We start from the raw sequence: 24,952 nt of genomic DNA, 5'->3' as shown, positions 1-24,952 counted from the left end.
CGTGCACGCACATACACACACACACACATATGCATGTATATATGTGTGTATACGTATGCATATATATGCATATATGTGTGTATATATGTATTCCAAAAATGAGGGAGAGGAAATTTAGGGAAACAGTCCACAAAAGGACTCTCACTTCTGACACCCCCAGCAAGTTCAGGGGGTCTCCAAGACCACCTTTATGTTTGATAATTTGCTAGAAGGACTCACAGAACTCAGAAGGGCATCCTACTCACACTTACAGCTTATTACAGCAAAAGGACACAGATTAAAATCAGCTCAGGGAAGAGGCACGTGCGGCAGAGTCCAGGAGGGCTCCATACATGGATCTCCCAGTTGTCCTCTCCCAGTGGAGTTGCGGGCAGCGCTGACATCTCCCAGCAATGAGGTCTGACAATGCACACAGATACATTTCTCACTTGACATTTGGACAACAAGGATGTGTGGCGTTGGCAAGAAGGGCTGCTCACAAGATGAGTTCTGTTTCCTACCTTCACTCTCACTTCCTCTGATGGATTTCTCCTGCGGAACATGCCAAAGACAGCGCGCTCTCATGCCATGTCCAAGAGGTATCCTGAGCTGGCTTCTCCTGGGCTTCTCTCTTCCTCCCTGGGCCACCTTGCCTCCCTTGCGGCCATCTGCACACCACCCCAGGAAAGGCTCTTCCGCTTAGGGGTGGCACCTGGACACATGCCACCCAGGCTCGAAGGGGGAGCAGGCAGCCTCCCAGACCAAGCTCCCCATGTGCAGGTGGCTGTATGTGCTGCAAAGAAACATGGAGATGTCAATGAAAAAGCAAAGAACCACTGACATCTCTCTTCCTTGCCACCTCAGGTCTCCCCACAACAGTCAGGAATCAGACTTGCCTCCTTCAACCACCTTCTGAATCTCCCCTTTATAACACATGATATTTAAGATTGTTTAATTTTTAAAGAAAATTGGCCAGGCTTGGTGGCTTATGCCTATAATTCCAGCACTTTGGGAGGCTGAGTCAGGAGGATCACTTGAGCCCAAGAGTTTGAGACCAGCCTGGGCAACTTAGTGAGACCCTGTCTCTATTTAAAAGAAAAAAAAAAAAGAAAAAGAAAATTCAAAATGAGCCATAATCTCTCCACCTAGATAATTCCTACTGACATTCTGAAATAATAAAATATATATGTATGTGTGCCTATATATATTCATATTATATAGTCATATGTTGAATATATATTTATATGTTGAATATATAGTATATGAATATATATTTATATCACATATTTGTATATATTCATATCATGTATATTCATATGTTGAATATATATAGTATATGAATATATATTTATATCACATATTCATATATATTCATATTATATATTCATATCATGTATATTCATATGTTGAAAATATGTATATATATATAGGCGCACACACATATACATATATATGTAAAATTAGAAACAGATCAAAAGTTTAGAGGGGCCTGGGTGGGTATTTCATGCCTGTAATCCCAGCACTTTGGGAGGCTGAGGCAGGCGGATCACTTGAGGTCAGGAGTTCGAGACCAGCCTGGCCAACATGGTGAAACCCAGTCTCTACTAAAAATACAAAAATTAGCCGGGTGTGGTGGTGCACACCTGTAATCCCAGCTACTCAGGAGGCTGAGGCACAAGAATCACTTGAACCTGGGAGGTGGAGGTTGTGGTGAGCTGAGATCACACCACTGCACTCCAGCCTGGGCGACAGAGCAAAACTCCATCTCAAAAAAAAAAAAAGTTTAGAGGGGTGTTATATTAGTCATCTACTAGAGTAATCATGCTGCATCCCAAAGAACCCCCAAATCTTAGTGGCTTTCAGTGACAAATACATTTTTCACTTACAGGTCTGCAAGTGGCTGGAACAGCTCTGCTTCAGTCTGTGGGTCTCCACATCGTCCCCAGTCTAGGACCAGTGATAATGTAGAGCATGTTCTCCTAAGGCCATTGGCAGAAACACAAGAAGCCAGACAAAACCACAAAAGCACGTTGAAAGCCTCTGTTTGCACAACACTCGCTCACATTCTATTGCTGAAAGCACATCACGTAACCAAACCCAAGGAGAGACGTCTACTTCATGCCCATTAGGAAGAGGAAGGGGAGCAGATAACTACTGAAAAATGGTTCAGCCTACCACAGATTTCTACAAAGTAAAGAAATTAAGTACACACGCCAGGCACGGTTCACACCTGTAATCCTAACATTTTGCCAGGCTGAGGCAGAAGGATTGCTTAAAGCCAGGAGTTTGAGACCAGCCTGGGCAACATAGCAAGACCCTCATCTCTACAAAAAATAAAAATAAATATAAAGAGAAATGAAGTAAACACTTCCCTCCCCACTCCCATACAGAAATATACACATACACACATGTATAAAGCAAATATTCACATTTATGTGGATATATTTTTAAATACAAAAAGGAGTCCTATCACATACATGCTATTTGTTTCTTTTTGAAAGCTTTGCACATATAATTTTTCTGTTGCTTTATCTAATAAACACTTACATAGGACTTCTTATGTGTCACACACCATTTTAAGAGCTTTACAAATATAACCCATTTATTGGCACAAAAAGATCCTGGGGCGGCCGGGCGCGATGGCTCCTGCCTGTAATCCCAGTACTTTGGAAGGCTATGACGGGCAGATCACGAGGTCAGGAGATCGAGACCATCCTGGCTAACACGGTGAAACCCCATCTCTACTAAAAATACAAAACATTAGCCAGGCATGGTGGCGGGTGCCTGTAGTCCCAGCTACTCGGGAGGCTGAGGCAGGAGAATGGTGTGAACTTGGGAGGCAGAGGTTGCAGTGAGCCGAGATGGCGCCATTGCACTCCAGCCTGGGGAACAGAGCATCTCAAAACAAAACAAACAAAGATCCTGGGGCATGTATCTTGAGAAACTCTTGAGAATAGGTTTTTAGCATAACTTTACTGCTGAGAATATTTTTAATTTTCATGATTATTTCCTAGTTGTCTTCCAGAAAGAGTGCACTGATTTACACTCCCACTAGCACATAGGAAAGTATCTACTCCTCCATCCTCACCAGCCCTGTGGCATCACAGTTTTCCATTTTTGTTAACCTGATAAATGAACAACAAATTTCACTGTTGTTTGTTTTACATTTCTTTCTTTAAGAATGAGGCTGGGCAGCTTTCCCACATTTACTGGCCATTTGTGTTTATTTTACTATAAATTGACCATGCACATCCTTTGCCTATTTTTCTATTGTTTTATTTTCTTATTGACTTATGCAAATTCTTTATAAAGCAGAGAAACTGGCCTGTCCCATTCATCTGCCACATATGTTGCAAATATGTTTTCCCAGTGTTTCATTGTTCTTGACTTTATGTTATGGTCTTCTCTGCCAAATGGAAGTTTTAGAATTTTCTGTAGTCAAATTTATCAATTCTTTCCTTTTTGAGTTCTAGGTTTTGTATTTTATTTCACTCACACTTGCTTCTATAATTTTATTTTCTTTTTAAACGTTTTATTCTGAAACAATTATAGATTTATAGAACGTTATCAAGATAGGACAGAGAGGTTGTACATAATCCCCACCCAGTTTCTCCCAGTGGTTACAGCTTACATAGCTTTAGAAATTGACGTTGGTACAATGTGTACTTGTAGTTCTACGTAATTTTATCACTTGTGTGGATTCATGTAACCACCATTGCAATCAAGATACAGAACTGTATATCATCACAAAGATCTCCCTTATGCTATCTCTTTATAGACACACTCATACTCTTTCCCTCCACCACTTCTACCCCCAGACTAGTTTGTTTTTCATCTCTATAATTTTGTCATTTTGAGAATTTTATATAAGTGGAATCCTACACTCAGTGACCTTTTGAGATTGGCTTTTCTGAATCATCATAATGCCCTTGAGACCCATCTAAGTTGTTGCCCGTATCAATAGTTCATTCCTTTTTACTGCTAAGTAGTATTTCATGGATGCTCCACAGTTTGTTAAACCATTCACCAATTGTAGGACTATTCCAGTTTTTGCTGTTACAAATAAAGCTGCTATGAATAATCCATTTTTGCATGGATATAAGTTTTCATTTCTCTAGGATAAACATCCAAGAGTGCAATTGCTACACCATATGGTAAGTGTTTCTTAAATTTTTAAAAAACTGCTAAATTATCTTCCATAGTGGCTGTTTTTGAATTTGCTATGCTAATGTCTCTCTTTTAACTGGTATACTTAGGCCATTTACATTTAATGTAATTATTAATTTGTTAGGGCTTAAGCCTGACATTTTATTTTTTGTTTTCTTTTTTATGTCATTTCTCTGTTTTCTTTTTTCTGCCTTCCTGTGGTTTACTTGAACATTTGTTTAGAATTCTGTTCTTATTTATGGTTTTAATGTATCTCTTTGCATACTTTTTAAGGTTACCTTAGATATTTTACTATGTATACATAATGAATCATAGTCTACTAGTGTCAGCATTTAATCAGTTTGAAGGTAATGCAGAAACTTTACTTCCCTTTACACTTTCCCATTTATAATTTAATTGTCTTAAATATTTCCTCTACATAAATTGAGTACTTCATCAATATTATACCTTTTACTTAACCATCAGACATAACTTAGAACACTGAAGAATACAAGGAAGGCATATTGTATTTACCCATATTTTTAGCCTTTCTGTCTTTCTTTCTTTTTTCTTGGTATTCCAAGATTCATTCTTTATCATTTTCTTTTTTCGGAGACAGGATCTTGCTCTGTCACCCAGGCTGGAGTGCAGTGGTGTGATCACGGCTCACCTCAGCCTCAACCTCCTGGACTCAAGCAATCCTCCCACCTTAGCCTCCTAAGTAGCTGGGACTACCAGTGTGCACCACCATGCCCAGCTAATTTTTGTATTTTTTTGTAGAGACAGGGCTTTACCAGGTTGCTCAGTCTGGTTCCGAACTCCTGAGCTCAAGCAATCCATCTGCCTTGGCCCTAAAAGTGCTGGGATTACAGGCATGAGCCACTGCACCCAACTGAGACCTTTCGTTAGCCATTCTTTCAGAGTAGGTTGGCTGGTGACCGAATCTCTTACTTTCTCTTAATCTGAGGATGTCTTAAATGCCTCTTCATTTCCAAAGGACATTTTTACTTCATGTAGAATTCTGGGCTGACGATTCTTTTCTGTAAGCATTTGAAAACTGTTGTGCTTCTTCTTTTATGGCCTTTATGGTTTCAGATGAGAAATCTGCTATAATTCGAATTATTTTTTCATATAGATAAAGTGTCATTTTCTCTCATTGTGTTCCAGATTTTTTTTAGAAATCTGATTATGATGTGTCTTGGAATATATTTCTCTGCATTTTCCTGATTGGGGTTTGTTTACCAAGCTTCTTCAACCTGCAGGTTTATGTCTTCCATCAAATTAGGTGGGGGGGGGGTGTTCAGCCATTCTTTCTTTGAAGAGTTTTTAGCCCCAACCTCTTTCTACTCTCCTTTCGGGACTTCTATGACATTAATGTTAGATCTTTTATTATTATCCTATGGATCCTTGAGGCTTTATACAAGCCCATTTTCTCCCTGTGGTTCATTTTGGGTAATTTCTATTATTCTTTTATCAAGTTTGCCACTTGTTGCCTCTGTCCCATCATTCTGTGGTCAAGCTCATTCACTGAGGCTTCATTTTGATTATTGTATTTTTCAGTTCTAAAATTTCCATTTGGGGCCAGATGAAGTGTCTCACGCCTGTAATCCCAGCACTTTGGAAGGCCAAGGCGGGTGGGATCACCTGAGGTCAGGAGTTCGAGACCCCCCGGGCCACATGGCGAAACCCCCGTCTCTACTAAAAATACAAAAATTAGCCAGGCATGGTGGCACGTGACTGTAGTCCCAGCTACTCAGGAGGCTGAGGCAGGAGAATTGCTTGAACCCAGGAGGTGGAGGTTGCAGTGAGCTGAGATCGTGCCACTGCACTCCAGCCTGGGCAACAGAGCAAGACTCTGTCTCAAAAACCAAAAAGTAAAAATAAAAATAAAATTTCCATTTGTTGTTTTTCATATCTTCTATTTCTTTGCCAGGACTTCCTATTCCTTTGCTGAGACATTCTACATTTTCATTTGTTTCAAATGGGTTCACAATTATGGAAGCATTTTTATGACAGCAGCTTTAAAATCCATTTCAGATAATTTTAACATCTGTGCCATCTCAGTGTTGGTGTCTGTTGATTGCTTTGTCTCATTCGAGTTGAGATATTTCTCGATTTTGGTATAATGAGTGATTTCTTAAGTTGAAATCACTCTTATAATATGTTACAAGACTGTGGATCTTATTTAAACCCTCTGTTTTACCAGAACTCCTTCGAATCACTCCAACAGGGAGGAGAAGGGGTGCCTCGTTATCACTGGGTGGGGGTGTCAGTCTAGGTTCCACAAGGCTGTCCATCAAACCTGCAGAGGGAGCAGCTTTCATGAGCACCCAGCAGGAATGCAAGTATCAGTCCTCACTGGAGGCTTCCCTGCCACCACCTCAGTGAAGGGCTGGATTAGGGTGCCTCATTACAAACAAAAAAGGTGACAGTCTGAGATCTACCCTTGGCCTTTGCTGGCAGGAGTGGGCATAGGGTCTCAGTGCTTTCAGCCTTATTTGGCTGGAGTGCAGAGGTTATTGTCTAAAGTTTGGGGATTTTTTTTGAGTGAGAGTCTCACTCTGTCACTCAGACTGGAGTACAGTGGCATGATCATGGCTTACTGCAGCCTCAATCTCCCCAGGCTCAGGTGATCCTCCCACCTCAGCCTCCCAAGTAGCTGGAACTACAGGTTTGCACCACCATGTCCAGCTAATTTTTGTATTTTTTGTAGAGACAAGGTCTCGCTGTGTTGCCCAGGCTGGTCTTGAATGCCTGGGATCAAGCGATCCACCTGCCTCCACCTCCCAAAGTGCTGGAATTACAGGTGGGAGCCACCACCTCTAGCCCAAAGTTTTTTTTTTAATTTCATGAGGCTGTCCCTTTCCTGGCCCTTTCCTCTAGTCATTTGGCTTTAAAAAGCAGGCTTTTTTTGGAGTGTTTAAAAAAAAAAAAAAACCTGTACCTGTTGGCATTTCTAGGCTGCCAGCTTCTTCAGAATGCAGTCTGGGATATATGAGACAAGAAGAAAACCCAGGGACCTCACTGCCAGGCCATTCCTTGAGTTCTGAACTCCCAGCCCATCTGCCTTCTCTCCCCACCATTCAGAGTCTTCATCTGTTTGTTTTACATCCAATATTCAAAGGTTTTAGCTGCAAAGGAGGAATTGTGAAAAGTATGTCTATTCCACCATCCTGGAAGCTGTGGCTTTGTTTTTTTTTTTGATAAGACATTTAATTCTCTGATCCATCTAGAATTCATTTTTACATAAGGAGCAACGGAGGGACCCCAGTTTCATGTTTTTCAGACTGTGCTAAGTTATCTCAATACCATGTCTTGGATAATCCCACTTTTTCTCTACTGATTTGAAATGCCAAACATTTTCATGCATATGGGAAACTGTTTCTGAATCTATTGTGTGCTATCAACCTGTGTGCTTCCTTATACCAATTGGTTTATTTGCTGTCGCATCCAATGTATGCAGTTTTCTAGAGCTTGTCTCCTCCTTGTTCTGCCTGGGGGGCCCCAAGAGCCGATTCTGCAGACCCTCTTCCTCACACCCTCTGGGCGTGTCTGTCTTAGTTTCCTGTGACACAAACTAGGTGACTCAGAACAACACCAAACTCAAGCTGTTGCAAGGTTGTTTTCTTCTTGGGGGCTCAGGGGGAAGATCTGCTCCTTGCTTCCTTCCTGGCTTCTTGAGAAAGGGTCTCACTCTTGCTCAGGGTGCAGTACAGTGGTACAATCATGGCTCACTGCAGCCCCACTCTCCCCAGGCTCAGGTGATCCTCTCACTTCAGCCTCTCAAGTAGTTGGAACTACAGTTTCGCACCACCATGCCCAGCTAATGTTTGCATTTTTTGTAGAGATGAGGTCTTGCCATGTTGCCCAGGCTGGTCTTGAATGCCTGGGATCAGGCGATCCACCTGCCTCTGCCTGCGGCTGCCGGCAATCCTTGCAGGACAGTGGCTTGTGCATACACCACTCTAATCTCTGCCTCTGTCATTGTATGCCTGTCTTCCCTCTGTGTGTCTGTGTGTCCTCCTCTGATGATAAGGACACCAGTTGTGTCAGATCAAAGGCTCCCCTACCACAGTTCTATCTCATTTTACCTTAACTCATTACTTCCATTACTTCTGCAATGACCCTGTTTCCAAATAAAGTCACATTCTGAGGTCCAGGAAGGACATGAATTTTGGGGGGTACACAATTCAACCCAGGACAGACTTCAAAAGGCTGCACTTGGCCAGTCACGATGGCTCGCGCCTGTAATCCCAGCACTTTGGGAGGCCGAGGCAGGCAGATCACCCGAGGTCAGGAGTTCGAGACCAGCCTGGCCAACACAGTAAAACCCCGTCTCTACTAAAAAATACAAAAACTAGCCAGATGTGGTGATGGGCGCCTGTAATCTCAGCTACTCGGGAGGCTGAGGCAGGAGAACTGCTTGAACCCGGGATGTGGAGGTTGCAGTGAGCCAAGATCGCGCCACTGCACTCCAGCCTGGGCAGCAGAGTGAGACTCCATTCTCAAAAAAACAAACAAACAAAAAAAGTCTACGCTTGTCAAGACACTCCCTCCCCACCCTCCCCACAACATTCATTCACCTTCTCCAGCTCCTCAGCATGGGAGCTGACCAGAGCCTCTCTCCTGCCTCCAGGTGTCAATCACTCTGCACACTCCAGGAGCCCATCAACCCAGCTTCCCCAGCCTACTCGCACTCCACCACCTTTTGCATGGGACGTTCTTTTTCCCTTTTCTTTTCTTTCTTTCTTTCTTTTTTTTTTTTTTTTTGAGATGGAGAGATGGAGTTTTACTCTTGTGGCCCAGGCTGGAGTGCAATGGCACAATATCGGCTCACCACAACCTCCGCCTCCCAGGTTCAAGCGATGCTCCTGCCTCAGCCTCCCCTGTAGCTGGGATTACAGGCATGCACCACCATGCTGGCTAATTTTTTATTTTTAGTAGAGACGGGGCTTCTCCATGTTGGTCAGGCTGGTCTCGAACTCTCAACCTCTCAGGTGATCCGCCCGCCTCGGCCTCCCAAAGTGCTGGGATTACAGGTGTGAGCCACCACACCCAGCCTGCATGGGGCCTTCTTAAGAGGGGCAGCCCATCGGGGACTCACTTATGGTGGGAATTCCTTGGTCTGCATCACAGGTCACACTCTGCAGGGGAACAGGGCAAATGGGCACCAGCAGGGGAGGTCATCAGGGTGCCTCTGTCAGGGCAGGTGGGGCTCAGAGCTCTCAGAAGCATTGCACAGGAGGGCAGACATCCAGGAAAATATTTTTCCACCTGACACCTTGTTCAAAAGGCACAGAGTCCAGCCAGGTGCAGTGGCTCACGCCTGTAATCCCAGCACTTTGGGAGGCTGAGACGGGCAGATCATTTGAGATCAGGAGTTCGAGACTAGCCTGGCCAACATGGTGAAACCCCGTCTCTACAAAAATACAAAAATTAGCTGGGCATGGTGGCAGACGCCTGCAATCCTAGCTACTAAGGAGACTGAGGCACAAGAATCACTTGAACTTGGGAAATGGAGGTTGCAGTGAGCCAAGATCACGCCACTGAACTCTAGCCTGGGTAACAAAGCGAGACTCCATCTAAAAAGAAAAAAAAATGCACAGAGTCCTAGCAGAGTTGATAGTCTGTGCTGGAAACCAATTCAATGTCAAGCATATCACATAGAATATCTTTGTTCCTCATTAAAGCCCTGCAAGGGATACATTGTTCCCATTGTACAGGAGAGAAAACTGAGTCTCACAAAGGGTTAAGTAATGTGCCCAGGTCACATACAAGGAAGACACAGACAGGGGTTTGAACCAGCTCTGTCTGGCTTCTCCATCCCCCTTCCAAATGCACTGGGACTCTCTGAGGGCTCAGCCTGGCTATGCTGCTGGGTCTACCCTCTACTATTTATTGCCTGCAAGGCCACCGATATCAACCTTAAAAAAACTTCCTGGCCTGGCACGGTGGTTCATGCCTGTAATCCCAGTGCTTTGGGAGGCCGAGGCAGGAGGACTGCTTGAGGCCAGGAGTTCAAGACCAGGATGGGCAACATAGTGATACCACCCCCCTACAAAAAAAAATTGTTTTAGAAAATTAGACAGGCATGGTGGCACATGCCTGTAGTCCTAGCTACTTGAGAAGTTGAAGTGGGATCACTTAAGGCAGGAGATTGAGACCAACCTGGGCAACATAGTGAGATTCCATCTCTATGGAATATATATATATAAAGTTCCAGGCCAGGCTTGGTGGCTCATGCCTGTAATCCTACCACTTTCAGAGGCCAAGGCAGGTGGATTGCCTGAGCTCAGGAGTTCAGGAGTTCAGGACCAGCCTGGGCAACATGGAGAAACCCTGTGTCCACTAAAAATACAAAAAAAATTAGTCAGGCATGGTCATGTGTGCCTGTAGTCCCAGCTACTCAGGAAACTGAGGCATGACAATCACTTGAACCAGGAGGCAGAGGTTGCAGTGAGCCAAGATTATGCCATTGCACTCCAGCCTGGGCAACAGAGTAAGACTCTGTCTAAAAAAAAAGAAGAAAGAAAGAAAGAAGGAAGAAAGGAAGGAAGGATGGAAGGAAGGAAGGAAGGAAGGAAGGAAGGAAAGAAAGAAAAAAAGAAAAGAAAAGAAAAGAAAAGAAAAGGAAAAAGAAGTTCCTGTCAATGACCTCCATCTTTAGCCAGGAAGAACTCAAAAGTATTGAATGTAATTTGTCCAATCAGCCTCAGGGAAAAGGAGGCTGTCACTACAATGTTACTTTGATGGAAATTTTATGTTCTCCCTTTTGAACTTGGAGAGTGTTGCATTTAAGCTCCTTTGAGGCCCTATGTTGCTGCAAAATCATTAGCACTAGACAGAGACCCAGCTGGGACCTTTCCAACCACCAGCCACAGTTGACAGTGTTTCCATGAATTATGTCATCATCTTCGCTCTCAGACAGGGAGCGATGCCTCCCCTCCAGCCACCCTCCACCTCTTCCACACGTGACAAGACCTCCCTGGGTCTCATTTAACCCTAGTAAAGACCATGTGCCATGGTGGCTCGTAGGGAGGCTTGGATGTCAGACTCCAGGGTTCAAATCCTCACTCTGTCACTTATCAGTCAAGTGAGCTTGGGTAGGTACATGAGTTCATTTCTTTAAGCCCTAGTTTTATCATTGGTGAAATGGCTTTAGTGTGAGTTGGATACAGCAGTACGCGGAACGTGTTTAGCACAGTGTCCAGCCCATAGAATATTCTTCCTAAATGCAAACTGTCAGTACTGCCATCTCCAGTTATTACTATCATTGCTATTATTCAAGCAGGACTGTGATCTCTCACTGGTCTAAGACACATGAGCCTCTGTCTCCAAAGATCAACCTGGAGCCAGAAATGTTTGCCATAATTCAGGCTGGTGCTGCCGTGAGGAATTGGGTCTTGATTTTTGGCTTATGGGTGGAGCTGTCCAGTAAAAACCATTTGACATTTGTACCGTATGCAACACCCACTTGTGCCTGCAGGTGCATATGGCCTTTATTGTATCCCTGATATGGTTCGGCTGTGTCCTCACCCAAATCTTATCTTGAATTGTACTCCCATAATTCCCATGTGTTGTGGGAGGGAGCCAGTGGGACATAATGTGAATCATGGGGGCAGTTTCCCCCATACTGTTCTCGTGGTAGTGAATAAATCTCATGAGATATGACAGTTTTATAAGGGGAAACCCCTTTTGCTTGGCTCTCATTCTCTCTTGTCTGCCGCCATGTAAGATGTGCCTTTTGCCTTCCACCATGCTTATCAGGCCTCCCCAGCCATGTGGAATTGTAAGTCCAATTAAACTTCTTTTTCTTCCCAGTCTCGGGTATGTCTTTATCAGCAGCATGAAAATGGACTAATACAATTCCTGAGAAGAAGCCAGGGAGAGCTGTCAGTCACTATGCAGACAAGCGGCAGAGAGGGCAGATCTGGGCTCCAGTCAACTCTGCCTGGATTCCATTCATTCAAGTTCTTTTTTTTTTTTTTTTTTTTGAGACAAGTTCTTCCTGTCACCCAGGCTGGAGTGCAGGGGTGCAATCATAGCTCCCTGAAGCCTCAAACTCCTAAGCTCAACTGACTCTCCTGCCTCAGTCTCCTGAATAGCTGGGACTACAGGTATGTACCATCATGCCCAGGTAATTTTTTTTTTTTGAGACAGCATCTCGCTATGTTGCCCAGGCTGGTCTTGAACTCCTGGGCTCAAGTGATCCTCCTACCTCAGCCTCCCAAAGCACTGAGATTACAAGTGTCTGGCCCATCCAAGTTCTGAACTTGGATTTTTCTGCCTTCTGCTCTTCCATGCCTGCATGGGAGAAGGGCTGGGACCCTCTCTGAGGATTTCTTTGTCATAGCTCCTAATTCTTGCTCCAGATGATTCCTGGGGAGATCTTAGGTAGGTTTTGGTTTGGTATTTATTTTATGTATCTTTTTTTAAAATTTTTTGAGACAGCATCTCACTCTGTTGCCCAGGCTAGAGTGCGGTGGTGCCATCTTGGCTCACTCCAACCTCTGCCTCCCGGGCTCAAGAGATTCTCCTGCCTCAGCCTCCCAAGTAGCTGGGGCTACAGGCGGCCACCACCACGCCTGGCTAATTTTTGTATTTTTAGTAGAGATGGGGTTTCACCATATTGGCCAGGCTGGTCTTGAACTCCTGACCTCAAATGATCTGTCCACCTCGGCCTCCCAAAGTGCTGGGGTTACAGGCATGAGCCACCACGCCTGGCCTGTTTTTTATTTTTTATTTTTTGCTTTTGTCACTTGTGACTGAATTTTGTGAAAAACCTTTGTTTCCCAGTCCAGGGAGAGGGGGAGTTTAGGGCCTCGCCCTGTTGCCCAGGCTGGAATGCAATGGTGCAATCACAGCTCACTGCAGCCTTGAACCCCTGGGCTCAAGCAAACCTCCCACCTCAGCTTCTGGAGTAGCTGGTTCTACAGGTGCACGCTACCACATCCCACTAATTTTTTAATTCTTTGTAGAGGTGGGGTCTCATTATGTTGCCCAAGCTGGTCTTGAACTCCTGACCTCAAGCAATCCTCTCACCTCAGCCTCAGCTGAATGAGTCTTGCCTTGTTGCTGATGACCTTGACTAGAAGATGTTGCTCTCAGCACACCCCACCTTCCCCAGGCCTGAAGCAGCACCCACATTTCAGGCATTTTCCTGTCCCCAAAAGTTACTCTCCTCTATGTCATCCCCTCCACAGGGGAGTGAAGGATTGATGGCCTGTTGTCAGTCAAGGGCACAGCTCTGGACCTCCAGAGCTGAATTTGGATGTATTCTGGGTCAAACCACAGTTGCCCAAAAGCAATTCATTACTTCATTCTTTCCACCACATTTAAGAGCACCTGCAATGTGCATGATGCATTGGAGATGCAGCTTAGAACAAGATGTGCCCATCCTCCAACCTCATGGAGACAGACAATACACTCCACATGAAGACCAGAAGACCGGGCGCAGTGGCTCACACCTGCAATACCAGCACTTTGGGAGGCCGAGGCAGGCAGACCTCTTGAGGTCAAGAGTTGGAGACCAGCCTGGCCAACATGGTGAAACTTGTCTCTACTAAAAATACAAAAGTTAGCTGAGTGTGGTTGTGCACACCTGTAATCCCAGCTACTCAGGAGGCTGAGGCACAAGAATTGTTTGCACCCGGCAGGCAGAGTTTGCAGTGAGCCAATATCACACCACTGCACTCCGGCCTGGGCAACAGAGCAAGACTCCATCCCAAAAAAGAAAAGAAAAGAAAAAAAAGACCAGAGAAAATATTAGCATGTGAGGGGCACGTGTGGGGTATTTAAACAAGATGGCATGATGGAAAGTGACCCAATGGCCACTCTAGATTGGGTGATCAGGGAAGGACAACGTTGAGCTGGTATCCATGCCATGAATGGGATGACAAAAGGAGCCAGCTGTGCAAATGCCAAGGAGGCAAACATTCCAGGTGGCAATAAGGACCTGTGCAAAGGTCCTGAGGCAGGAGTGAGCTTCGACATCTTCAGAGAGCAGAGGACCATTGTTGCTGAACCACTGAGCCAGGACAGAGAATTCTGCATGCCATGGGGGACAAGCCAGATTCCAGATGGCAGGAGGTGGGGTTCTAAGATCATGTTCTGACACTTTGAAGTTGAGTCACTTGGGCAAGTTGCTGTCCCTGCAAGCCTCAAGTGGCCCAGTGAGTGCTCTGTTTGCACACTGAAACTGTCCCTATAAACTTTATAAAATTAATCAGGGAAGAATGGAGGGGAAGAAATTAAAATAAACCAAGCTTATAGCACATTCAGCACATTCACTAGGTCTCAGCCTGCTTTCTGACCTGTTTCCACATAGCTGTGCGTTGCCTATTGTCCTAGAATCGTGTAGACCCTGTTAGAAAATTATAGGTCCCCTTAACAGCTCTATAGATACCAACTTGAACATTATCAAACATTACGTTTTCCATCTGAGATGTTCTTTCAGGTCCTGCATGCTGACACCAACTGGTCTGAAGGACTGCATGACAAGCTGACTCACCAAAGAATGCAGTTTCCACATCCTGAGGATTTCATCTCCTTTACCCCAATCAATCAATGACACCAATTTTCCAATCCTTTGCTCTCCATGGTCCCCTTAAAAATCGCAGCCCAGAACTCGGCCAGACTTGGTGGCTCACACCTATAATCCCAACAATTTGGGAGGCTGAAGCAAGAGGATTGCTTGAGTCCAGGAGTTCAAGACCAACCTGGGCAATATAGTGAGGCCCCCATCTCTACCAAAAAAAAAAAAAATAGCTAGGCGTGTTGGCAGGCACCTGTAGTCCCAGCTACTCAGGGAGCTGAGGTGGGAGGATTGCTTGAGCCCAAGAGGTAAAGGCTACAGTGAACTATAATCACACCACTGCACTCCAGCCTGGGTGACAGAGTGAGACCCTGTCTCCAAAAAAAAAAAAAAAAAAAAAACCCAGGCCAGAACTCCTCAGGAAGATGGATTTGAGGATCTTCTCCCATCTCCTTGCTCAGTGCCCTGCAATCATTAAACTCTTTCCCTGCTGCAAATCCTGCTGTCTCAATGTATTGGCCTATTGTTTTCCAATGGACATACAAACCTGGTGGTCCTATAACAACACTGCCCAGCTGCTCATGTCACTGGGCCTCAGAATTCCCCTAAATTCCACACTGGGTTGACATTTTGGCTTGTTGACAAGGATGAGATATTCACGGACCATTGAGGCCAAGATACATTTCAGCATGCCATAATCTGCAGGGGCCAATGCCCACAAGTTCTTCCCCATACTATAGAGGCATCCAGTGAGTTAGGAATTCTGCCCCTCTCCCTATGGCCAGCTCACACCAGCCCCATCCTGACCGCTACGTTTGCTACTATCACCACAGTAAGGAGAACTAGGCTTGCTGGGCCACAGTTTGTCACTTTTACTAGCAGATTTCAGTTAACTCTGCTCTCCAGCAAGGCTGGCAGAGAGGGCCCTTCTGTCTCAGATATCCCTGTTAATGGAGCATTCATGTGTACCTTGCACAGATCTCCTGTTCTCAGAGAATTATAAAAGAACAAAATGCATTTGGCACTAAAACCTTGGTGACCATAATTTAATCTGGCTCTGATACACACAAAGGCTCACCAGGATTTTTTGTTGCTGGAGGGCCATAGTTATGAGTATGAATTACTATTCCTACCTTAAGTGTGCAGATCTGCTGGTTAATAGAGATTTCTGGTGGGGAAAAAAATGCTCTATCAACCACCTCTTACAACCTGCACTCCTTGCCTGCCTGAAAAGCTATGCGTATGGATGAAGGTGGTTTTTCAGGCCCCACAAATATCTGTCTTAATGAAGATGTACACTACCCTATTAGCATGCCCTCATTTCCTCCAAAGCTTGCCGCTATGTTTGCAATGGATGGCAGATGTTTGCAGAACTACCAAATGCCTTTACACTGAGTTCCAGTAAGATCTTCCCCTTCATGCTTTCCCTCCACGAAGGCGAGTGATGCTGGAGAATTGGCTACCAGATCATTCTGCCCTTGCCAATCGTAGAACTAACAGAAATATATTCCATCAAGCCCTTGTAATTAGACTCTGTTGCACTGATATTTCAGATGGACACAGTAACATTCAAAATAAGCCTGGATTCATCTCACAGAGAAAAGAGGATGATGCAATCCAAGACGATTTTCATGTCAGGAAGAGACAGTAAATTTTATTTTTATGATTCCATGTAGATTTATGTTCTTATTACCTATCACACTTGCATATGATGAAAAAACAAGTGTAAAAGCACCCGTTTGCCTGTTTTCCCATACAGGGGATCTCATAAACTGTATCCAGAATGGGATCATTATACTTACACGTTTTACAGTAATGTTTTCTTAACAGCCTAAAGCACTTTCATTCAATATTAATAAAGCAGATGTTCTGGCTGAAAATGACGGGAAATCACATGGCTTTTATATGTTCACAAATGATGGTGCCTTCCTCTGTAATGTTCTCCAGGTGGTCAACATCTCCCCAGCCCAGAGGCCCAGCTTCCCATCAGAAACAGAGGCAGATTGATTGCTCCGATCCTGGTCCCTCTCATCTTTTCTTACAGCCATGTAGGTAAATTAGGGAGAATAGAAATCCTACTCTAATAAACCAAGGTCTGAAAGACAAGGAAGTGTAGGAAGAGATATGTTTCTCTCTTATCAGCCCCTCCACTGGAACTAACTTTAATTTTGAACTGGAATACAGAAATAGCCATGGGCAGCTGGGTGCATTGGCTCACACCTGTAATCCCAGCACTCTGGAAGGCCAAGGCAGGTGGCTCACTTGAGGTCAGGAGTTCGAGATCAGCCTGGCCAACATATAATGAAATCCCATCTCTACTAAAGACACAAAATTAGCTGGGTGTAGTGGCACATGCCTGTAGTCCCAGCTACTTGGGAAGCTGAGGCAGGAGAATCACTTGAACTTGGGAGGCAGAGGTTGCAGTGAGCCGAGATCGCACCACTGCACTCCAGCCTTGGTGACAGAACAAGACTCTGAATAAAAAAAGAAAGAGAGAAAGAGAGAGAGAGAGAGAAAGAAAGAAGAAAGAGGGAGAGAGAGAAGAGAAGAGAAGAGAAGAGAAAGAGCCATGGGCCAGCCATGGTGGCTCACGCCTGTAATCCTAGCATTATGGGACACCAAGCTGGGAGGATCACTTGAGGCCAGGAATTCAAGACCAGCCTAGGCAACATAGCAAGACCCTGTGTCTATAAAATAAAATAAAATTAAATTAAAAAATTAGGCGAGCATAGTGGCAGGTCCCTGTAGTACCAGTTACTGGGGAGGCTGAGGCAAGAGGATCACTTGAGCCCAAGAGTTCAAGGCTGTAGTGAGTTATGATTGCACCACTGCACTCCAGCCTGGGTGACAGAGCAAGATGCCATCTCTAAAAAAAAAAAAAGAAAAGAAAGAAAAGCTCAATATATAAAAAAGAAATAGCCAAGAAGCTCAACATCACTAATGTCAGTAATGATCACGGAAATGCAAATCAAAACCTCAATGCAATACCACCTTACTCCTGCAAGAATGGTCATAATCAAAAAATAAAAAACAGTAGATGTTGGTGTGGATGTGTTGATCAGGGAACACTTCTACACTGCTGGTGGGAATGTAAACTAGTACAGCCACTATGGAAAACAGTGTGGCGATTCCTTTAAGAACTAACAGCAGAACCACCGTTTGATCCAGCAATCCCACTACTGGGTATCTACCTAGAGGAAAGGAAGTCATTATTCCAAAAAAATCATTGCACACGCGTGTTTGTAGCAGCACAATTCACAATTGCAAAATCGTGGAACCAACCCAAATGCCCATCAATCCACAAGTGGATAAAGAAACTGTGCTATACATATGATGGAATACTACTCAGCCATAAAAAGGAATGAATTAACAGCATTTGCAGTGACCTGGATGAGATTGGAGACCATTATTCCAAGTGAAGTAACTCAGGAATGGAAAAGCAAACATGGTATGTTCTCACTGATATGTGGGATCTAAGCTATGAGGATGCAAAGGCGTAAGAATGACACAATGGACTTTGGGGACCTGCGGGGAAGAATGGGAGGGGTCGAGGAATAAAAGACTACAAATGTGATGCAGCGTGTACTGCTCGGGTGATGGGTGCATCAAAACTCTCACAAATCTCCCCTAAAGAACTTACTCATGTAACCAAATAACCACGTGTACCACAATAACTTATGGAAAAATAAAATTAAAAATTAAAAAAAAAGAAATACCACATGACTTTACCACTAAACAAATCAGTAGAATTTGTGGGGTGGCAGGAAGTGACAGAGCTGCTCTACTGGGCCCTGGCTGGGAACATGTTGCATCCGCTTTACAAACTTTGCTTTGGTGGCCGCATGACAACGTTCCAATCCAACAATGAGCCTGGACACTCCCTCTCCTCATCATAAAAAAAAAAAAAAAGCAGCTGGTTAGGTAAATTTCCCCTTGGCAACCCCTTGTTCAGACAGATAGAAGATTTTTGAAATGTGCGGGGATGTTTGCTCTGTAATACCCTGGAGGATTCAACACTTGGCTTGTCTCAGACATGCACTATAAATAAAAATGAAAACCCCGCACCGTTAATGCAGAACCCGGCTGGCTCCCCTGCCTGCCAAAGGCAGATGATCGGCTTATTAGGAATGCCTCCCCTTTGTAAGCCAGGAAAGGAGCGGAAGAGGGAAGCCATGGAGGTTAAAACATACAACCTAATGAATTTATCCGTTGATCGGGCAGCCCTGCAGCAAACACAAAAACACAGGGCGCGATGGTGAGGTTAAAGGGTTGGATTCTCTCTGGCTTTGAGGAATAGATGCTTGCAACACTGATTAAAATGGGGTCCCGGGGCACCCAGCTTTTTCCCTGGGCTTGAGAAACATTATTCTAAAGACCCAGCAGCCCCCTCTGGAAGTGGTTCACGAGGTGTGCAGAATTGATGAATGGTCCGCTGTATTCGCAAGGAGCCACGAGGAAGGTTGATTTTAGCCAGGGGCTGAACTCATCCGAATTTGTCACTCTGCACAAGGACCTCTAATCCACAGGGACTCACATCCCTCCAGTCCATTACCCGGATAACCTGGCCTTGGGCGGACGAATAACTGGAGAATCGATTGTTTTCTTTGACACTGAGCAGGGCTTCAGGGATACCCTTAATGAACGAGGGAATGAGTGAATTAACCCACACAAGGACGCCACGGCTCTCTCGGGCTGGGGTTATAAGTCGATGCTCCAAGCAAAATGTGTGTGTAGTCCAAACCGCCTTGGAGAAATCCCTTAGATGGGCCAGAGAGAAGCAGGACAAATGTCACCCTGGCAGGGGTTTCTCGCAGCCACCGTTACAGGCCCCGTCACGGGCTTTACTTCATCACTCAGAAGGGCCGTGACTTGCTCAGCTCCAGCTGCCAAAACAAAATGCCGCAGACTAGGTGGCTTCGACCTGTTAATTTCTTTTTTTCTTTTTTCTTTTTTTTTTTTTTGAGATGGAGTCTTGCTCTGTCGCCCAGGCTGGAGTGCAGTGGCGCGATCTCCGCTCACTGCAAGCTCCGCCTCCCGGGTTCAGGCCATTCTCCTGCCTTAGCCTCCCGAGTAGCTGGGACTACAGGCGCCTGCAACCACGCCCGGCTAATTTTTTGTATTTTTAGTAGAGACCGTGTTTCACCGTGTTAGCCAGGACGATCTCGATCTCCTGACCTCGTGATCCGCCCACCTGGGCCTCCCAAAGTGCTGGGATTACAGGCGTGAGCCACCGCGCCCGGCCCTGTTAATTTCTTACAGTTCTGGAAGCTGGAAGTTCTAGCGAGCTCCCTCTTCCTGGCTTGTAGATGGTGACTTCTCATTGTATCCTTACACTTGATCTTAGCCAAAAGGTCAAGAAGCGATATCACTGTATCGTTGCAATGTAAGAAAGAGAGCAAGTTCCTGGTGCCTCTTCTCATAAGGGCGCTACTCCCCTTCATGAGGGCTCTACCCTCATGACCTAATCACCTCCCAAGGGCCCCACATCCTAGTACCACCCCATTGGGACTTAGGGCTTCAACACATAAATTTGGAGGGGACATAGACATTTAGCCCAGAGCAGACTGGCTTTCCATCCCTGGTGGGACCATCCTGTTTCCCCAGCTACACCCAGACAGATGGAGCAGGGGGATGGACTGGCAGGTGCTCAGGTGCCCGGCTTCACAAAGCCATCAGCTTAAACGCCAGAATCCACTCTGCAGCCAGGGGCAAAAACACACTTCCCGCCTCAAGCTGCTGCAGCCTGTGGTCTTGTGTGTTTGCATTAAAATTTTCCTGTCCTCCCCACCCACCCTCCTTTATTTTTATACCAGGCGTGATGATTAAATCCTGGAATTTTAAATGACTACATGAGGACATTGCAAGATAGAGCTGTTTGAAATCCCGACAGCTGTAAGCCCCTTGCCCAGGAATCGATGGCTAGTCCAGGCCCAGGGCACCGGGCACCTGACCATGCTGGTCACAGAGCCTGCCAAGCCGAGAGCCCCCCACTCTCAGCTTCTAGAGTGGAGGGTGTACAAGGTGGTGTCAAGAAGCCTAAGGCATTTCAAGGAAGTGGCAGAAAATGATTCTTGCAATCAAAATGCAAGAATATTCCACCCGATGAATAATGGAGTGGTCTTCAATAATCTATTGGCTTATATTAAAAATTCCAAAATGATATAAAATATGAAAATCATGGGAAATGATAACACTATATTTTGGGGAAATGGAAGCTCGCCTCTAGACCTCCACTGGCTCAGCTATGCACGCATTAGCTTCTCCACCCACAGCTCCCTGCCTGACTCCACCTCCCTCCCCCGCCACCACCCCATTTCTTTGTCCCGATTCCTCTCTTTCTCCTTCCTTTTTTTTTTCTTTTTTTTTTTCTTTTTTGACTGAGTTTTTCTCTTGTCACCTAGGCTGGAGTGCAGTGGTGCTATTTCGGCTCACTGCAACCTCCATCTCCTGGGTTCAAGCGATTCTTCTGCCTCACCCTCCCAAGTAGCTGGGATTACAGGCGCCTGCCACCACACCCAGCTAATTTTTTGTATTTTTAGTAGAGATGGGGTTTCACCATGTTGGGCAGCCTGGTCTCGAACTCCTGACCTCAGGTGATCTGCCCATCTCCAGCCTCCCAAAGTGCTGGGATTACAGGCATGAGCCACTGCACCCAGCCCCTCCCTCCTCTTAAAGAGTCAGGCTTGGCCAGGCACGGTGGCTCACATCTATAATCCCAGCTCTTTGCTGGTCGCTGGCAACCTTGGGCTTGCAGTGGTATCCTTCCAATCTCTGCCTGTCTTCAAAGACCCCGTGTGTGTGTGTGTGTGTGTGTGTGTGTGTGTGTGTATGTGTGTGTGTGTGTGTGGTCTTTTCTGCCTTTTTTTTTTTTTTTTTGAGATGGAATCTCGCTCTGTCACCCAGGCCGGAGTGCAGTGGCACAATCTCTGCTCACTGCAACCTCCGCCTCCCAGGTTCAAGCGATTCTTCTGCCTCAGCCTCCAGAGTAGCTGGGACTACAGCCACGCGCCACCACATCCAACTAATTTTTGTATTTTTAGTAGAGACAGGGTTTCACCATATTGGCCAGGCTGGTCTCGAACTCCTGACCTCGTGATCCACCCGCCTCGGTCTCCCAAAGTGCTGGGATTACAGGCATGAGCCACTGCGCCCAGCCTTTTCTGCCTCTTATAAGGACATACATCATGGGATCATTGGATTTAGGGCCAACCCTAAATCCAGGATGATTTCATCTTGAGATTCTTTTTTTTTTTTTTTTTTTTGAGATGGGGTTTCACTCTTGTTGCCAGGTCTGGAGTGCAATGGTGTAATCTCAGCTCACTGTAACCTCTGCCTCCCAGGTTCAAGCCATTCTGCTGCCTCAGCCTCCCAAGTAGCTAGGATTCCAGGTGCCCACCACCACATCAGCTAATTTTTGTATTTTTAGTAGAGATGGGGTTTCTCTATGTTGGCCAGGCCAGTTTTGAACTCCTGACCTCAGGTGATCCACCTGCCTCGGCCTCCCAAGGTGCTGGCTTTACAGGCATGAGCCACTGCGCCCAGCTTGAGATTCTGACCTTACTTAATTGCATCTGCCAAGAGCCTATTTCCAAATGAGGTCACATTCATATGTATTATGGGTTAGGCCCTGGATATGTCTTTTGGGGGACCATTAGTCAACCTACTCCATCCACTACAAATGGCATCATTCCACTGGCCAGGGTCCCCAAGCTGCTGAGTCCAGTATTGATTCTCCATTCTCATCGTGTCTAGCCCATCATCAACATCCCTCTTCTGGGTGCTTCTTCTCTTGGCCTCCAGGACCCTACCCTCTCCCCTGGTTCTCCTCCTAGCTCCCTGGAGGCCACTTCTCAGTCTCTGCTGGTTCCTCCTCCTCTCCCCAATGTGTTCACATTGGAAGGTCCCAGGCTCAGCTGTTGCTTTTTTTTTTTTTTTTCCAGAAACAGGGTCTTTTGCTATCACCCAGGCTGGAGTGCAGTGGTGCAATCATAGCTCACTGCAGCCTCGAACTCTGAGCTCAAACAATCCTCCTACCTCAGCCTCCCAAGTAGCTGGGACCACAGGTTCGTGCCCCACGCCCAGCTAATTTTAAATTGTTTTGTAAAGACGGAGTCTTGCTATGTTGCCCAAAGTTAATCACAATCCTTCATTTGTGTTCAATCATTCCTCCGCTTTTCGTTTTCTTTTTTTTTTCTTTTTTTGGAGAGACAGGGTCTTGCTCTGTCACTTAGGCTGGAGTGCAGGGGCACCATCATAGCTCACTGCAGCCTCCAACTCCCTGGCTGAAGCAATCTTCTCATCTCAGCCTCCAGAGTAGCTGGGACCACAGACATGTGCCACCATGCCCAGCTAGGTTTTTTTTGTTTTTTTTGTTTGTTTGTTTGTTTGCTTGCTTGCTTTTTGTTTTGCATATACAGATGGTGTCTCGCTATGTTGCCCAGGCTGGTCTCGAACTCCTGAGCTCAAGCTATCCTCCTACCTTGGCCTCCCAAAATGCTGGATTACAGGTGTGAGCCACCGCATTCAAACTCTGCTTCTCTTTAATGTTTTCCTCAAATATATGTATCCCTAAATCCATATATTACGCATATACATAATACATACACAGATACATGCATAATATATATGATAAACGTTTTTTTCATTCACATTTTCAAAAAATATGTTTATGTGCATAGAAGTGCTGACAGTAGCATCTCCAAATTACAGGGACTTTTAATTTTCTCTTCGTTCTTTTCTGTATTTTCCAAAGCTTTTGTAATAAACACAGATTACTTTTGCAGTCAGACAGTGATGAAATGCATGCCCAGAGATATCTAAATGGCCTCATTGCAAAACAGGAGGCACGTTTGTTTGTGAGGCAAATAAATGTCACCACTTCTGTCCTTACGTCCCTCTATGGCTTACCCTCAAGAACAGGTTCAGATTTGTTTAACTGGGCAGAGGAGCAAATATTGTGTACATGAATCTCGAGAACGACGTGCTGATAGTGGCTGGCTGGGTGAGCTGCAATGGGGCCTTCAACATCCTGCTCCCCAGGAGGGGACCCCCCCAGGTTCTGCTGCTGCTCCTGCCTGTGATTTGCAAAGCTGATCTGCATCCTGTATGGTCTCCAGTCTTATTACAGTGATTTACCTCTTCTATTATTAAAGACACTGACAGTCCTATTTTTTTCCCTCTTGCGACTGTCAGGGACACCCATCCACTGAGGCTGAGGATTGTGCAGGGTGGTGGGCTGGGAGGCTGCACTGGGGAAATCACACCTGTAATCCCAGCACTTCGGGAGGCTGAGGTGGGAGGATCTCTTGAAGCCAGGAGTTCAAGAACAGCCTGGGCAATAGAGTGAGACCCTGCCTCTACAAAAACAGACAAACAAAACAAAACAAAAACAACTTTGTGGGAAGACAGGAGACTATGATGGGGGAGGGAGGGACACACAGGACGTCAAATGAACAGGCTGTGTTCTCATTTCAAGCTGGGTGGTGGGCATGTGTGTTGGTCAGGCTGGTCTCGAACTCCTGACCTCAGGTGATCCACCCACCTTGGCCTCCCAAAGTGCTGGGATTACAGGTGTGGGCCACCACATCTGGCCCTTTGCTTCTTTCTTGTTTGTTTAGAGACAAGGTCTCACTTTGTTGCCCAGGCTGGAGTGCAGTGGTGCAATCATAGCTTAATGCAGCCTCCAACTCCTGGGCTCAAGCTATCCTCCTGCCTCAGTCTCTCCTGAGTAGCTAGGACCACAGGCATGCCCCACTATGGCTGGCTAATTTTCTTATTTTTTGTAGAGATGGAGTCTCTACTAAAAATACTAAAAAGGAAAAAGAAAAATTAGCCAGGCATGGTGGCACACGCTTGTAATTCCAGCTACTCGGGAGGCTGAGGCACAAGAATTGTTTGAACCTGGAAGGTGGAGGTTGCAGTGAAGCACAATCATGCCACTGAACTCCAGCCTGGGCGACAGAGTCTCTCTCTCTCTCTCTCTCTCTATATATATATATAGTAGTGGAGAGACATTGGATTTTTCTCTAGGAGTTTCTCCTGCTCCCACCCTACAGCCATCACCCTCCCAATTTTGCACACGCACACGTATTTGCACACCCAGAGACACAGGAAGGTACACACACAGATACACATGTGAACACACACATGCTCATGCACACATACCTGCACCTATGCATGCACACACAGATACACGTGTGTACACACATGCTCATGCACATATACATGTACCTATGCATGCACACACAGACACAAGTGTGCACACACACGCTCATGCACACATACATGTACCTA

General features: G+C 45.6%; 1 protein-coding gene across 1 annotated transcript in view; it reads right to left on the bottom strand.

The window, feature by feature from the left end:
- Window positions 1–1,382: 1,382 nt before the first annotated feature.
- LOC134730749 (keratinocyte proline-rich protein-like) overlaps window positions 1,383–24,952 on the bottom strand; it is a 43,991-nt gene continuing 20,421 nt past the window's right edge. The window contains exon 2 of the mRNA XM_063606151.1: window positions 1,383–1,958. Within this exon, the coding sequence (XP_063462221.1) occupies window positions 1,927–1,958 (32 nt within the window). The 3' untranslated portion in view covers window positions 1,383–1,926. The remainder of the gene's footprint in view (window positions 1,959–24,952) is intronic.

The sequence above is a fragment of the Pan paniscus genome, chromosome 6 (genome assembly GCF_029289425.2).
Source record: "Pan paniscus chromosome 6, NHGRI_mPanPan1-v2.0_pri, whole genome shotgun sequence".
In the NCBI taxonomy this organism is placed as follows: domain Eukaryota; kingdom Metazoa; phylum Chordata; class Mammalia; order Primates; family Hominidae; genus Pan; species Pan paniscus.
The sequence above is the reverse complement of the archived record's forward strand: the minus strand, read 5'-3'. Positions and strand labels throughout refer to the sequence as shown.